Source organism: Oculina patagonica, chromosome 6, assembly GCF_052425735.1.
Source record: "Oculina patagonica isolate OP01 chromosome 6, crgOcupat, whole genome shotgun sequence".
Taxonomy (NCBI): Eukaryota; Metazoa; Cnidaria; class Anthozoa; order Scleractinia; family Oculinidae; genus Oculina; species Oculina patagonica.
The window spans coordinates 29952307-29968748 of NC_135763.1; the positions used below are offsets into that span (position 1 = coordinate 29952307).

The 16442-nt window shown below is 39.6% G+C and overlaps 3 protein-coding genes across 4 annotated transcripts in view; 1 reads left to right on the forward strand and 2 right to left on the reverse strand.

Moving 5' to 3' along the window:
* Nucleotides 1-16442, forward strand: part of LOC144658186 (uncharacterized) — a 221355-nt gene that overhangs the window by 59130 nt on the left and 145783 nt on the right. The window lies entirely within an intron of this gene.
* LOC144658006 (uncharacterized) overlaps nucleotides 1-16442 on the reverse strand; it is a 66960-nt gene that overhangs the window by 20512 nt on the left and 30006 nt on the right. The window lies entirely within an intron of this gene.
* Nucleotides 1112-8039, reverse strand: LOC144658333 (uncharacterized). 2 transcript variants are annotated; one of them, XM_078518755.1, is made up of 4 exons: nucleotides 7954-8035; nucleotides 6931-7013; nucleotides 5336-5395; nucleotides 1112-2832 (listed from the first exon to the last, which is right to left on the reverse strand). In XM_078518755.1, exon 4 carries the CDS (start codon nucleotides 2777-2779, stop codon nucleotides 2057-2059), a length of 723 nt encoding a protein of 240 aa, XP_078374881.1. In that variant the 5' UTR covers nucleotides 2780-2832; nucleotides 5336-5395; nucleotides 6931-7013; nucleotides 7954-8035; the 3' UTR covers nucleotides 1112-2056. The 2 variants fall into 2 exon arrangements, with proteins under 2 accessions (XP_078374881.1, XP_078374880.1); XM_078518754.1 differs by lacking the exon at nucleotides 6931-7013 and having other exon boundaries at nucleotides 7954-8039.

A 16442-nucleotide genomic window follows, 5' to 3' on the forward strand; every position in this document is an offset into this window, starting at 1 on the left:
AACCGCCCGCGAGGAGAGAAAGAAGGCAGACGAGAAAACAGGAACCGAGGCGCGCGATGAGCGAGCGAACCGGCGCGACCACCGACGCCCCACGGAAAAAACACAGGAACGAGGAAAAGAACTTTAAGTGAAAACAACAGCGTTGGGCCCCTGTGGAACGGATCTGAAAAATGAAACAATAATGCTATTTAATAATGATAATTGTTGCGCAAATCATAGATGCATTACAAAAAAAAACACTTTATATTTGGGCGAAAAAAAATTCGTGCAAAGCTTGTGCCCCAGAAAAAAAATGCCTGCAGACAAGTAGGCCTTCAAAAAATATTCCTGCACCGAAAATTTTTTACCCCCCCCCCCCCCCCTGCGGTTATTTCTAATGGTCCGTCCCTTACGAGAATGGGTCTCGTAAGCGGCCGCTAGAGGTAAGGGGGTTAAATGGCCGCTTACCGGAGCTTACCTAGCTAAGAAGTGGTGTTTCAAAATGTAGCCGGACGTGGAAGACGACAAAACAAACACTGAAATATGGTTCTTTAATTACTGTAAAATAGTTGTGACGAACGGCGATGTAAAGTTAATAAGAAAAAACAAGATACAGAGTTTGTTTATAAAATTTTCTTTTGGGTGTCCGCTTACGGGAGCTTAAAAACAAAGAAAAAGTCAAAGTCGTAATCTCTGAAAATGTCCGCGGCCGCTTACGGGAATGTCCGCTTACGAGAATGTAAAAATACAAAGTTTGTATGGGAGTTAAAACGGGGTTTCAAACAAGGCGGCCGTAAGTAGAGCTGTCCGCATACGAGAGTGTCCGTTCAAAGAGCTTTGACTGTATTCCTAAACAAAATTTCTACTGCTGAAAAATTGTTTTTCATAAAGCTCCAGAGGGTGGGTCCGAGGGTTTCAAGTCGATATCTACGTATTTGTTTCTGGACTTCTGGGCAGAGTCTTCTCGTATGAAATTTTGTTGAGTAACAACCCCCCCCCCCACCCCCAACCTCGTTCCCAAGGCTGATCTACATGTACAATGAACCACCACCGAGGTAAAACAAACACCCACTGATCTAGTTGAAGTAAAGTATTTATTTTAATATGGTAACTGCATTAGCTTTACCACTGACAAAAAAAAAAATATATCAATAGTCTCTCATACCTTTAAAAAATAAATAATGACACTACAAATTAATGTTAAGATGAAATAAAATACCGTATGTATTCGATTAAACGCCGCGGAGTTTATTTAATTTTTCGGATTCGAGCACGGCGTTTATTTAAAATTTAATATCTTTCTTTCTAACAAATTTCCAAAAACGTTTTAGTGCTTGTCTGAAAAGATATTTTCATTATCTTAAAACATTGTTACAATCAAGGAAAATATTATTTCAAGGCTTGCTCAAACTTGATTGTTACTTCATTTGCTTTTTACTCTATCATTCGAGGGCTGCGTTTATTAATATTTCTGCCCTAATTTGCGGCGTTTATTCGAGGGAGGCGTTTAATCGAATAAATACGGTAATTTTGAGAGCAATTATAAATCTGCCAACGTACAAGTGACCATGCGTGAAAAATAAGATTTTTCACGGCTTCTGCATGTCCATACTTTTACCAGATGATCTAAAACAAAGACCCAGTGATCTAAAATGAAGACTACCTGATCTTCAATTCAAATTCGAAGTATTAAAACACCAGCAGAAAGGTTCCCTGAACCAAGTCAAAAAATTAGTCGTGCAAGAATTTTTTCAGTCTTGGTATCAAGTCGCTACTACACAACTGTAACATGATTATATTCGATACAGTTTAGTCTTCCCAGCTTATTATATTTCACCTGTTCCAAAATAAAGCCTTGAAATAAGTTTAAATCGTATATTTTTATGCCAAAACAAGTACATTTTCATCTTAAAAGCTTTGCCGCAAGTTTTGATGTATACTGATGCTATCACATTTTCCCATATATTCATTATTTCTTAGTAAAATTTATAATAAACAGTCGGTCACCATGTCGACAGACAAGAATGTGGTCCACCAATTAAAAATACTGGCCCGATGACACACAGCAATATTATAATTATTCCTGTTTGATTTCTTTCATTTCACTTAAAAGTTCAGCGATGCTGAAGGCATTCTCATGCTGCTCTCTCCTACAAGTCTCTCCCGTGCCGCATCTTAAATTATGCTCTCTTAGACTTCCTGCGTGATTGAAGCACTTGCCAGACTGGTTACATTCAAAAGGCTTCTCTTCTGTGTGCGTTCTTTTATGCTGCTTTAAACTTTGTGCAAACTTAAAATACTTGCCACACTGGTTACATTCAAAAGGCTTCTCTCCTGTGTGTGTTATTTGATGCTGCTTTAAGTTTCCTGCCTGATAAAAACACTTGCCACACTTGGTACATTTGAAAGGCTTCTCTTCTGTGTGAGTTCTTATATGCCGCTTCAAATTTCCAGCTTCATTAAAACACTTGCCACACTGGCTACATTCAAAAGGCTTCTCTCCTGTGTGTGTCCTTCTATGCCGCTTCAAATTTCCAGCTTCATTAAAACACTTGCCACACTGGTTACATTCAAAAGGCTTCTCTCCTGTGTGCGTTATTTCATGTTGCTTTAAATTTCCTGCCTGATTAAAACACTTGCCACACTGGTGACATTTAAAAGGCTTCTCTCCTGTGTGTATTCTTTTATGTTGTGTTAGAATTCCTCTTTGACTAAAACTCTTTTCACACTGACTGCATTGAAAAGGCTTCTCTCCTGTGAGTGTTAAACTTTCTCTGCTCTTTGTGTAATTTTCCTCCATAAAGGTAGACAAATCTTAATTCCCACTAGCTGGTAATATATTATTCTCAGAACCTAAAACACAAAAGAAATGTAATATCAGTGTGTTGTTCCAGAAAATATTCATTCCTCACATTCAGGTCTATTGGTTACACCTGTCTGCGGGATTTTCCAGTTGAGTGATCTACTTTCATTTAAATCATTTTGGCTTTTGAGATTTTCTCATCCAATTAAAATTTCCAGTTACCCAGAGTAGAATGGGTAAAACTCATGAAAACTCTTGAAAACTCATTCTTCTGTAATATTATTTTCAATAGAATATAATGCGATGCATGAGACGAACTGAAAACTACCCCATTCCCCAAACGTTGACTGAGGCTTTGGAGTTCTTGTGAGAAACTGAGGGCGCACACAGGCTTGAAGAACAAAATGGCTGCAGATCGCGAAACGAGCAACTTGTCTCACCTGCAGCATGCCAATTCTGAAATGTGGCGTCACTGGTTGGATATTTCACCAGTGACGCTACAGAGATCAGCTGAGACTGTGAATCGTGTTATTGTGCCCGAAATTAGCTGATTTTGCTTTACTCGCAAGACACGGTTGCGTTATTGAAGGTTTGTTTCTTTAGTAGTATACTTGTTTCCTTCTCACATAATTTGGCAGTTAAACCAGTTTTACAAACAACACAATTTTTGTTTGTGTTTGTCTGTACCTTTTATAATTATCAGAAATGAGAGGGCTAATACTCTTTCTAACTAGAACAGGTATTGCAAGTCTTTTCATTTGAGCTTTTCACAGCAGTGTGTGAATATGAATCATAGTTGCAGAAACAGAAACAAAACTTATGGTCTCTTGATCGTTATAAAATCTAAGTTGTCAGATACATTGTGCTGTTCCAGAAAATATCAATTCACACCCCATGCAAGATCATTGAAAATTCAGAGGGGCAAAGGGGACTTGACAGGTATTACCAGAGGGTTGAGTGAATTGAGGGTTGAGTGTGTGGGGCGAGGGGCCCACCCTTCTTCAGTCCTAGAAATACCCAAATGACATTTACCTTGCCCTTTTTGCATACTTCAACCTTGTTAAATATCCCAATCCAGCTTAAGAAAGGATCATCTTTTGGGCAGATCCATCCCATATGATCCACTATATGGAGTCCAACCCCTCTCCCACCCACTTCCCCAAGCAGAGTCCTAAAGTGGTGCAAGATTATTAACAATGTAGTGCACCTTTATTTTATCGATTGGCTCAGCTCCTTTGACCTAGCGATAGGACTCTGCATGCAGTATTAAAGAATTTATTGTATTTTCTTGATGAAATGTCCCCAGTATTTATTTGACACCTGCAGTTTTTATGACCTGGAAGCCACTAAAGAATCTGGCATAGTAAATCAAGCGTTTGCAAATCTAACTCAGTCAAACTCAATACATGGATTAAGTTCCACTGAGTTTGACATTCGAACAAAATCAAACACTAGCTGTGCTTTCAGTGAGTTCGATTTTCGAACCAATCAAACTGAATCAAACTTAATCCATCAGATTGTGTCCGATTGAGGTAGACAACTGAACTCATTTGAACACATTAAATGGATTGCTTTTGATTGTGTTAATAACTTGGCTCTGGTAAACCCAAACGTACAAAGCAAACCAGTCAAAAACAGGTTTTTATCATCCTTTTTTACTACTAGTTCAATAACAGAAACCTCAGAAATAAACTGTGCATGGCAGTTCACAGAGCAGAACAAAACAAAGCCTTCAGTATTCTTGCGGGCGTATGGTTGATTACCATTTTCATTGTAAGCTTACTTACAACTGCAAAGTGTCAACTCAAAGTGTTACTTTCATGAAAGAAAAGCACATTTAATGCCAACAGCGACCCTGTTTTTCATAAGGGTTGCACAATGATTACTTAGGTTAATTGAGATATTCCCAGTATATTTCCCAGTATGTTCCCAGTATATTTCTATTCTTTTCCGAATCTATTGAATCCTACACAAACATTTTCACTTAGGGAAGGTACATTTTTCTTGGCTGGGGAGGGCAGGGAATTTTGGTATTATTTTTATAGGGTTGTCCCTCCCTGACCCTTCCCCCCCCCCCCCACCAACCTCCACCTTTATGTGACTGACGAAAGTGTGCCCCTCCCCTCACTAGTATATGGTACATGTATGTTCCATGTCGCAGAAACCTCAGAATATTTCGCTAATGAACTACGGCAAAATGTTTGAATTCGCTGTTTTCACCGTTCCCATAATACATCTTGTTTACCCCCAAAATTTTTGCATAAGCATTGTTTTCAATTTCTCTTGGGATTTACAATGACGTACAATCGTCCCAAGAGAAATTGAAAACAATGCTTATGCAAAAATTTTGGGGGGTAAACAAGATGTATTATGGGATCGTGAAAAAAGCGAATATGAATATTTCGATATTGCATGTGTGTGCGCTGAAACAAGACAATGCAATCCTGAACAATCAGTGTTGGATATTTACCTTTTACATGGTTAAACACAGAACTAAACTACTCAGGAGATCAGGAAGCATATAGTCAACAGCAAGAAACTAAAGAAACATACCTGAGTCTAGTACGTCTTGATACAGATGGAAAGCCACACAAGTAGAAATGTATCCTAGTCCTATAATAAAAAAAAACACCAAATTAAATCAAAGAAGGTGATAAGAAAAACTTAATCTGTTAAAGATAAATGGAAAGCAACATCACAAAAATTAAAAAATTCTGGAAAAGATGTGTGACCCTCTCTGGTCCTTGAATTCCCCTTAAGATCTCCGCACACATGGGGTCAAGATGCAGGGACATGTCGCAGCGACATGAAGCACCAACAATCATATGGGACATGTAGCAGGGAAGTGAAGCGGGGACATGTAGCAGCGACAAAATCAACCCCAGGGGAATTTGATATTTTTTGGAATCCACAGTTGAATTCCCCACCCCTGGGCACCTGGTGAACGTCAAATTTCACATACGGGTATCTCCTCTTAAATTTCAAACCCAGCAGACTATTTTAAATGTCAAAATCCCTACTCTGGGAGAGCTTCACGATCTCAATTTCCCGTGCGTTGCCCCCCCCCCCCCTCTCATCCTGGGGCAAACCATTGATAGGTGCATAACTCAACGCTTCTAGAACTGGTTATAGATTTGCAACACCAGTTTTACAAAAATCCAGAGTTTTAAATCGAACATTGGATTGAGTTCATATATATTTTTTGGTGAGTTTGATTTCATTTGATTGCCGAACACAGTCGAGCTCAATCGGTGAATTGAGTTCGATTAAGTTTGATTGAAATTCAGTTCGACTGAGTTCGATTTACTATGCCGGGTAAAGAACAGGTTTCATACATAATTATTTTTGATATACTGACATGGTTCCATTAAAACTACAGCTTTATACACCTCAAATAAACGCTTTAGAGGGGAAATATTTAAAACTCCACTTGGGAAACCTGGAGTTTATTCGAGAAAATATGGTAAGCTAATAGGATGATAATGGCCGCGGCCGCACTTGAGAGTTAACTGGGTTAATTTTTTAGAAACCCGGTTAAAAATTTCCACTGACAAAACTTAACTAGGTTAAAGTATGGTTACCAAAACTAACTCGGTTAAATATTTTTAGCGGCCGCATTACGATCAGACCAGACTGAAGTGATGATCAGACCAGACTGAAGTGATGCTATTTGAAAACAAGCAAAAGCGACCGGCTTTCATGATAATTTTATTACTTGCTCATTTCTTCTCCTGCTTTTAAGATTTATTTCAATGCATTCTCGGCTTACACCGCTCTATTTTTTCGTTCTACGCAAATTTCAAGCCCAGTTGTTTCGAATATGTTAATCTTCAGCAGTCGTTCTAAGGCTCATCGGCATATTGAAATCGCCTTCAAGGCCTTCAAGTGCACGTTTTTCCAAGAAATCGGCGAAGAGACGGAAGAGATCATCAGAACCATGAGAGCCCTGTCTGAGCCAAATAATCCGCATTTCTCTGCATGGTGGTTCTAGAGTTTCTTTATAGCAAAGGAAATTATAGAATTAAGCCAAGAATTGTGTCCGAACGCCATGTTTGCGTGTGATGGAAAAGAATATCTTCTCTTACATGGAGATGATTGACACATTTGACAAATAAAACAATAGTTGAATCTGATAAGAAACCACTAACCTGGTTAAAACGGTATCCGGTTGTTTAGCCCCCAAGTCGATTAGCCCCCAATCTGTAAATTTCCGGCCTGAAGTTGAATAGCCCTAAGTAAGACGATAAGTTGCCAAGTAAAATTTGTTTTTAAAGTCAGTTAATTATCCTTCACTGGTAACTTGGGATGAATATGATAGTTAACACAAAATTTAGCGGACTTAAGCTTTAATACGTCTGGTCGAGTAGGTGAAAGAAAAGCAAGTGAAGCTTTGCTTTGAATGTAAAACGCGGGAATTCCTATTTGTTTGAAGTGTTAATATCACTACATTTTTACTGATGCCGAGAAAATATATATAAGCTTATAATCATTTCTATCAAAATTTATCTTTGCACTTTCACATCAACTGATTTACCTCGATTTCAGCATGTGGTAGGCTGCTATTAAAGTTGATTTCTTTTGGTTTGCGTTCAATGTAAGCAGATGTAAGTTATTCGGTTTGTGTACTCGACTGAAAACATTCAGGAAAGTCACTGTCATATCACGAGTGGAAAAAAAAAAAACAGTGAAAGAAGGCTAAAAGAAAAAATATATATTTCAGGATAATCATTTTACTGAGGGCTTACAGACTTAAGATTAGGGGCTAGCAGACTAGGGGCTAATCGACTTGGGGGCTAAACAACCTACATCCGTTAAAACGACCCAGAAAGGTAGTTTAGAATTAACCTAACCCAGTTAAAAAATCTTTTGTTCTTTGATTAATTTCCATGGGAACTGCTAACCTGGTTAAGAGTCGGTTAACTCTCTAAATACGTGGCCGCACTAGACATTTTTTAACCCGGTTAATTTTAATTGGTTAATTGGAAATAACTCGGTTAACTCGCCAAGTGCGGCCGCGGCCAATGCAAACACTAGCGGTTAACTTTTAAAGCATTCGGTAGTTTGTTTTTCTACTCCCTATTTCAGCATGTTACAAAGAGGATTCATAGCAGACTAAGTAATTGTTACTCTAACACATGTCCCTTTAACACAATATTTCTACTTGTTCTTACCTCTACTGAAGCAAAACAGTCTAAAAGTAAACTGCGAAGCACTTCGACGCGATCGAACAGAAAGCGGCCATTGAAGAACTGGAGCCCAGTCTACACAAACTGATAAACATCACAATCTCGAGCCCAGAGTCCATCTAGTCGGTCAGCGGTATGGGATGGATCCCGGTATGTACTTCATGTATCCCTTATTATAGTGTATTCAGATTATAGTGTATTCAGATGGTTATTCCCCTTTATTTTCATGTATTCCCCTGTTTTCTCATGTATTCTTCTGTTTTCTCATGTATCCCCCTGTATTCTCATGTATTCCCCTGTATTCTCCTGTATTCTCATGTATTCCCCTGTATTCTCATGTATTCCCCTGTATTCTCCTGTATTCCCGTGTTTTCTCCTGTATTCCCCTGTATTCCCATGTATTCTCCTGTATTCCCCTGTATTCCCATGTTTTCTCCTGTATTCCCCTGTATTCCCATGTTTTCTCCTGTATTCCCCTGTATTCCCATGTATTCTCCTGTATTCCCATGTATTCTCCTGTACTCCCCTGTATTCCCATGTTTTCTCCTATATTCCCCTGTATTCCCGTGTTTTCTCCTGTATTCCCCTGTATTCCCCTGTATTCTCCTGTATTCCCCTGTATTCCCATGTATTCTCTTGTATTCTCCAGTTTTCTCCTGTATTCCCCTGTATTCCCATGTATTCTCCTGTAATCTCCTGTTTTCTCCTGTATTCTCCTATATTATCATGTATTCCCCTGTATTCTCCTGTATTCCCGTGTTTTCTCCTGTATTCCTCTGTATTCTCGTGTCTTCTCGTGTTTTCTCCTGTATTCCCGTGTTTTCCCCTGTATTCTCATGTATTCCCCTGTATTCCCATGTTTTCTCCTGTATTTCCCTGTTTTCCCTGTATTTCCCTGTTTTCCCATGTTTTTTCCTGTATTCTCATGTATTCCCGTGTTTTCTCCTGTATTTCCCTGTTTTCCCCCGTATTCTCCTGTATTCCCATGTTTTCTCCTGTATTCTCATGTATTAATTCCCCTGTATCCTCCTGTATTCCCGTGTTTTCTCCTTTATTCCCCTGTATTCTCGTCTTTTCTCGTGTATTCCCGTCTTTTCTCATGTATTCCAATGTATTCCCATGTTTTCTCCTGTATTCCAATGTATTCCCCTGTATTCTCCTGTATTCCCGTGTTTTCTCCTTTATTCTCCTGTTTTCTCGTGTATTCCCGGTTTTCTCCTGTATTCCCATGTTTTCTCCTGTATTCCAATGTATTCCCATGTTTTCTCCTGTATTCCAATGTATTCCCCTGTATTCTCGTGTTTTCTCGTGTATTCCCCTGTATTCCCGTGTTTTCTCGTGTATTCCCCTGTATTCCCATGTTTTCTCCTATATTCCAATGTATTCCATGTTTTCTCGTGTTTTCTCGTGTATTCCCCTGTATTCCCGTGTTTTCTCCTGTATTCCCATGTTTTCTCCTGTATTCCAATGTATTCCCATGTTTTCTCCTGTATTCCAATGTATTCCCCTGTATTCCCATGTTTTCTCCTGTATTCTCCTGTTTTCTCCTGTATTCTCCTGTATTCCCGTGTTTTCTCCTGTATTCTCCTGTTTTCTCCTGTATTCCCGTGTTTTCTCCTGTATTCCCCTGTTTTCTCCTGTATTCTATTGTATTTCCCTGTATTCTCCTGTATTCCCCTGTATTCTCGTGTGTTCTCGTGTATTCTCCTGTATTCCCATGTTTTCTCCTGTATTCCAATGTATTCCCATGTTTTCTCCTGTATTCCAATGTATTCCCATGTTTTCTCCTGTATTCCAATGTATTCCCCTATATTCTCATGTATTCCCATGTTTTCTCCTGTATTCTCCTGTTTTCTCCTGTATTCTCCTGTATTCCCGTGTTTTCTCCTGTTTTCTTCTGTATTCTCCTGTATTCCCGTGTTTTCTCCTGTATTCCCCTGTATTCCCCTGTATTCTCCTGTATTCTATTGTATTTCCCTGTATTCTCCTGTATTCCCGTGTTTTCTCCTGTATTCCCCTGTATTCTCGTGTGTTCTCGTGTTTTCTCCTGTATTCCAATGTATTCCCATGTTTTCTCCTGTATTCTCCTGTATTCCCATGTTTTCTCCTGTATTCTTCTGTTTTCGCCTGTATTCTCCTGTATTCCCATGTATTCCCATGTTTTCTCCTGTATTCTCCTGTATTCTCCTGTATTCCCCTGTATTCCCATGTTTTCTCCTGTATTCTCCTGTATTCCCCTGTATTCCCATGTTTTCGCCTGTGTTCTACTGTATTCACCTGTATTCCCATGTTTTCACCTGTATTCTACTGCTTTCACCTGTATTCTCCTGTATTCACCTGTATTCCCATGTTTTCTCCTGTATTCTCCTGTTTTCGCCTGTATTCTCCTGTATTCCCATGTATTCCCATGTTTTCTCCTGTATTCTCCTGTATTCCCCTGTATTCTCTTGTATTCCCCTGTATTCTCATGTATTTCCCTGTATTCTCCTGTATTCCCCTGTATTCCCATGAATTCTCCTGTATTCCCATGTTTTCTCCTGTATTCTCCTGCATTCCCCTGTATTCCCATTTTTTCTCCTGTATTCCCCTGTTTTCCCCTGTATTCTACTGTATTCCCATGTTTTCTCCTGTATTCTCCTGTATTCCCCTGTTTTCGCCTGTATTCCCCTGTTTTCGCCTGTGTTCTACTGTATTCACCTGTATTCCCCTGTTTTCACCTGTATTCCCATGTTTTCTATGTTTTCTATATGCCGACCTGAAAACAACGTGAAAATTTGTGAAAATTCGGCTTTTGGCTAAGTTGAGTATATTGTTGCATATATGATTATCTCACCTCTAGTCGCATCATAATGCCCCGGGAAGGAGTGGTCATAAGCAATGTAGATGGAAGATGTACTCAGAAGTGTGGAGGCCGGGGGGTACTCCCATATGTGGCCTATATAGGTATGTGCCGCCCGATAGGGTATGGTTTTTGAGGTTCTCGGTCACTAAATAGGGTATCATTTTTGCTCCTTTTGGCAATGAGTTCCCGGTGTGATCCTTAGATAGGGTACCTAAATTCTATAAGCTTAAATAAACGCCCAGCTAAACCAAAAAAGGTATTTTAAAACTGAATTTACTGTTCAGTTATTAGTAAAGCGATTTTATAGAGATTTGTGTGTTGCCGTGCGCGGTTAGCCGTTATGTGGGTCGTCATGGAACGCTTCTCCTCCCCTTGAATAAGGTGTCATTTTTCGGTTTTGGGCCTTTAAAAGGGTATCAATTTTCGCTTTCTTTATCCTTAAATAGGGTCAGGGTTTAAGAACCTTGGCGGCACACCCCTATCTGAAATTTATGGGAGTACCCCCCCAGGTGTGGAGGGTATAAATGTTAGAACTGGTGAGCCGGGGATAGAAGTGATTACAACGATCGATTGGTATATTCAAGAGGTTGCTGCATCCACAGACACTGAGGTCTCCAAGGGAACTATTAAACCATCCAGACACTGAAAATCTATTCAGTTCTTCCTTTACATCAAAATCAACAAAACAGCTATACTTTTCAAAGTTCTTTTCCATTTCCTGACAGAACAATAGACGAAGCTGGGCAGTATCAGACTCAATGGTGTTCCCAAGTCCAATTGATTGTAAATGTTTAGCAAACACTTCGTTAAAATTACCATCACTATAGGCCAAGGAATAACGTTTTCATTTTTTCCTATTTTAATTAATTTGTTTGGTAAAGAATCCGAGACTGATCGTGTCGCAAAATCTCCGTTTGCATACGCGTGCATTTAGATTAAAATTAAAACTGTCTGCTATTTAATTTGGCATAACTTATAGATTTGCTAAACTGAGAAGTACGCAAGAATGGTGAAAAAGATGAAGTGATAAATGTTGCATAAATGTAGCACACCACTAAACACTTAAATTCGATTTCTGCTTCACGATAAAAAATCCCTAACCCTAATACATCGGCAAGTTATGCTTTTACTGAATTTATTCAATTAAGCGCCCTGGTCCCTGGACCTTGGAGTGGGCGCTTATTCAAGGTGGGCGCTTATAAATTTTTCACCATTTTCAGCAAGTAGTAAGTTTATCTTGCATAATCTAATTGCGCCTGAATGTAATATTGGAGAGCTCATAATTAAATATGGTTTTTGGCCAAAAGGTGTGCAAGATGTTTTCGAAGACAAGATGTGTGAAAAATTTGCAGTTTCTTTCCCGGTACTGGACAAATATGGTTAAATTTAGAATACAAAGTACAAGGAGAATACAGGAGAATACAAGAAAATACAGAAGAATACAAGAGCATACAAGAGAATACACGAGAAAACACGGGAATACAGGAGAATACACGAGAAAACACGAGAATACAGGGGAATACAGGAGAAAACACGGGAATACAGGAGAAAACAGGAGAATACAAGAGAATACAGGAGAAAACATGGGAATACATTGGAATACAGGAGAAAACATGGGAATACATTGGAATACAGAAGAAAACACGAGAAAACAAGAGAATACAGGGTAATACAGGAGAATACAGGAGAAAACAGGAGAATACAGGGGAATACAAGAGAATACAGAAGAATACATGGGAATACAGGAGAATACAGGGGAATACCGGAGAATACAGGGGAATACAGAAGAAAACATTGAAAAACAGGAGAATACAGGAGAAAACACGATAATACAGGAGAATACAGGAGAAAACAGGAGAATACAGGAGAAAACATGGGAATACATTGGAATACAGGAGAAAACATGGGAATACATTGGAATACAGGAGAAAACACGAGAAAAAACGAGAAAACACGGGAATACAGGAGAATACAGGGGAATACAAGAGAATACAGGAGAATACAGGAGAAAACATGGGAAAACGGCAGGAGAATACAGGAGAAAACACGGGAATACAGGAGAATACACGCGAAAACACGAGAATACAGGGGAATACAAGAAAGAACACGGGAATACAGGAGAAAACAGGAGAATACAAGAAGAAACAGGAGAAAACATGGGAATACATTGGAATACAGGAGAATACGGGGGAATACAGTAGAATACATGAGAATGCAGGGAAATACAGGGGAATACAGGAGAAAACAAGGGAATACAGAAGAATACAGGGGAATACATGAGAATACAGGGGAACACAGGAGAAAACATGGGAATACAGGGGAACACAGGAGAAAACAGGAGAAAACACGGGAATACAGGAGAATACAGGAGAAAACACGGGAATACAGGAGAAAACAGGGGAATGCAGGAGAATACAGGGGAATACAGGAGAAAACACGGGAATAAAGGAGAATACAGGAGAAAACAGGGGAATACAGGAGAATACAGGAGAAAACACGGGAATACAGGAGAAAACAGGGGAATACAGGAGAATACAGGAGAATACAGGGGAACACAGGAGAAAACATGGGAATACAGGAAAAAACAAGGGAATACAGAAGAATACAGGAGAATACAGGGGAACACAGGAGAAAACATGGAAATACAGGAGAAAAAAAGGGAATACAGGAGAAAACAGGGGAATACAGGAGAATACAGGAGAAAACAGGGGAATGCAGGAGAATACAGGAGAAAACAGGGGAATACAGGAGAATACAGGGGAATACAGGAGAAAACACGGGAATAAAGGAGAATACAGGAGAAAACAGGGGAATACAGGAGAATACAGGAGAAAACACGGGAATACAGGAGAAAACAGGGGAATACAGGAGAATACAGGAGAATACAGGGGAACACAGGAGAAAACATGGGAATACAGGAAAAAACAAGGGAATACAGAAGAATACAGGAGAATACAGGGGAACACAGGAGAAAACATGGAAATACAGGAGAAAAAAAGGGAATACAGGAGAAAACAGGGGAATACAGGAGAATACAGGAGAAAACACGGGAATACAGGAGAAAACAGGGGAATACAGGAGAATACCGGGGAACACAGGAGAAAACATGGGAATACAGGGGAATACAGGAGAAAACAAGGGAATACACGGAAATACAGGAGAAAACATGGGAATACAGGAGAAAAAAAAGGGAATACAGGAGAATACAGGAGAAAACACGGGAATACAGGAGAATACAGGAGAATACAGGGGAACACAGGAGAAAATATGGGAATACAGGGGAATACAGGAGAAAACAAGGGAATACAGGAGAATACAGGAGAATACAGGGGAACACAGGAGAAAACATGGGAATACAGGGGAATACAGGAGAAAACAAGGGAATACACGGGAATACAGGAGAAAACAAGGGAATACAGAAGAATACAGGGGAATACATGAGAATACAGGAGAACACAGGAGAAAACACGGGAATACAGGAGAATACGGGAGAAAACACGGGAATACAGGAGAATACAGGGGAACAGAGGAGAAAACATGGGAATACAGGAGAAAAAAGGGAATACAGGAGAATACAGGAAAAAAAAAACGGGAATACAGGAGAAAACAGGGGAATACAGGAGAATACAGGGGAATGCAGGAGAATACAGGAGAAAACAGGGGAATACAGGAGAATACAGGAGAATACAGGGGAACACAGGAGAAAACATGGGAATACAGGGGAATACAGGAGAAAACAAGGGAATACAGGGGAATACATGAGAATACAGGGGAACACAGGAGAAAACACGGGAATACAGGAGAATACGGGAGAAAACACGGGAATACAGGAGAAAACAGGAGAAAACACGGGAATACAGGAGAATACGGGAGAAAACACGGTAATACAGGAGAAAACAGGGGAATACAGGAGAATACAGGAGAATACAGGGGAACACAGGAGAAAACATCGGAATACAGGAGAAAACAAGGGAATACACGGGAATACAGTAGAAAACAAGGGAATACAGGGGAATACATGAGAATACAGGGGAACACAGGAGAAAACACGGGAATACAGGAGAAAACAGGAGAAAACACGGCAATACAGGAGAATACAGGAGTAAACACAGGAATACAGGAGAATACGGGAGAAAACACGGGAATACAGGAGAAAACAGGGGAATACAGTAGAATACATGAGAATGCAGGAAAATACAGGGGATAATAGAAGAATCCAAGGAGTACACAAGAATACAGGGGAACTTATTAGAACAATAGGGAATATATAGATACGAAATTAAGAAAGGGCTTAATCTAAATACACTATAATAAGGGACAGATGAAGTACCTACGTGGATCCCGGCGACCCTACCGCTGACCAACCGCTGACGGACCGAGGAGCCGGGGAACACTCTGGGCTCGAGATTGTAAACATCACAACGAGGACGAGACGAGGACAGGACTACCTGGACATTGGAATGAATCGATCGGTAATTGCATTTATCAAAAAGCACGAGAAACAATGGAAAAAAATAAATTTACGAGAAAGAAACTCCGTGAAGAGTAGAGCACAGTTGTTCAAAGGGTGGATGACGCTTTTCGCCGGATAAATCGCTATCTAATGAATAAATGTTAACAAAACATACTGCGCTATTTACGGGATAGTGATTTATCTGCAAGCGCGAATAAAACTGTTGAGACACTTTACTAATTTTCACTAATTATTTCGCTTGTGGGAACTAACACTGCAATAAGAGACGTTCGCGAAACATCTGTGAAATGCGTTTCTCTCAACAGGTTTCGTCCAAGATTGTAATTAAATTGAATTTTTTAAATCACAATTGAAAATTTTTAAATAGATAGTTTTGCAATCTAAATGAATTAATTATTATTTTTTATTATTGTAGTTTGTGTAGCGCGCCGATATTTTAAAGGAAACGCGCGCTTTCTTTTCAAAGGAAACAACTCGATTGTTTTGTCACTTGCAACAACGGACACAGACTAGAAAGCTTTTCGAGAGCAACGTAGCTCATGCTTGCAAAAGAAAACCTAGATTCAGCAGTGAAACGAGAGAACACTGAATTGGACTGCTATTGAAAGGATTTGTTATATAAATACGACGATGAAAGCTCTATTGAAATATTACACAGAGCGCTCCCAGAACTGGAGAAAAGAGTAGACAAGTATTTTTGAAGACTTGGGCGATGTTGAAAAAATGTGCGAGCAAGCACAGGCGGACGAATGTAAAAAGGTTCCAGCTGAAAGCCAAAATGGAGAAGGAGATAGTGAAGAGAGATGCTGAGATACAAGACAAGATGTTCTCAGCTGTTAAAGAGATGTTATGTTTCAAGGCGGCTATATGTGTTCTTTTCGGTAGAATAATGGCCTACGATTTTCGGACTTATATGGGATGGAAAACTGGAGTTATCTTATGCTCAAACTTTCGTGACATGGGCAAAGTAACGCCTGTTGTTTTCGGAGAGAAAAAATGTCGTTTAGGGAACGAAAAAAGGCCAGCTACGATTTTCGAAAAGGCAACAGTGACTGGTAAATTCGGGTAATAATATTTCGTTGTCTAAAGTTCTCTGAAGTTTGAAAGTTCAGCTAGCGTATTCGAAAAGATATGATATGGTACGCTTCCTACCCGGCG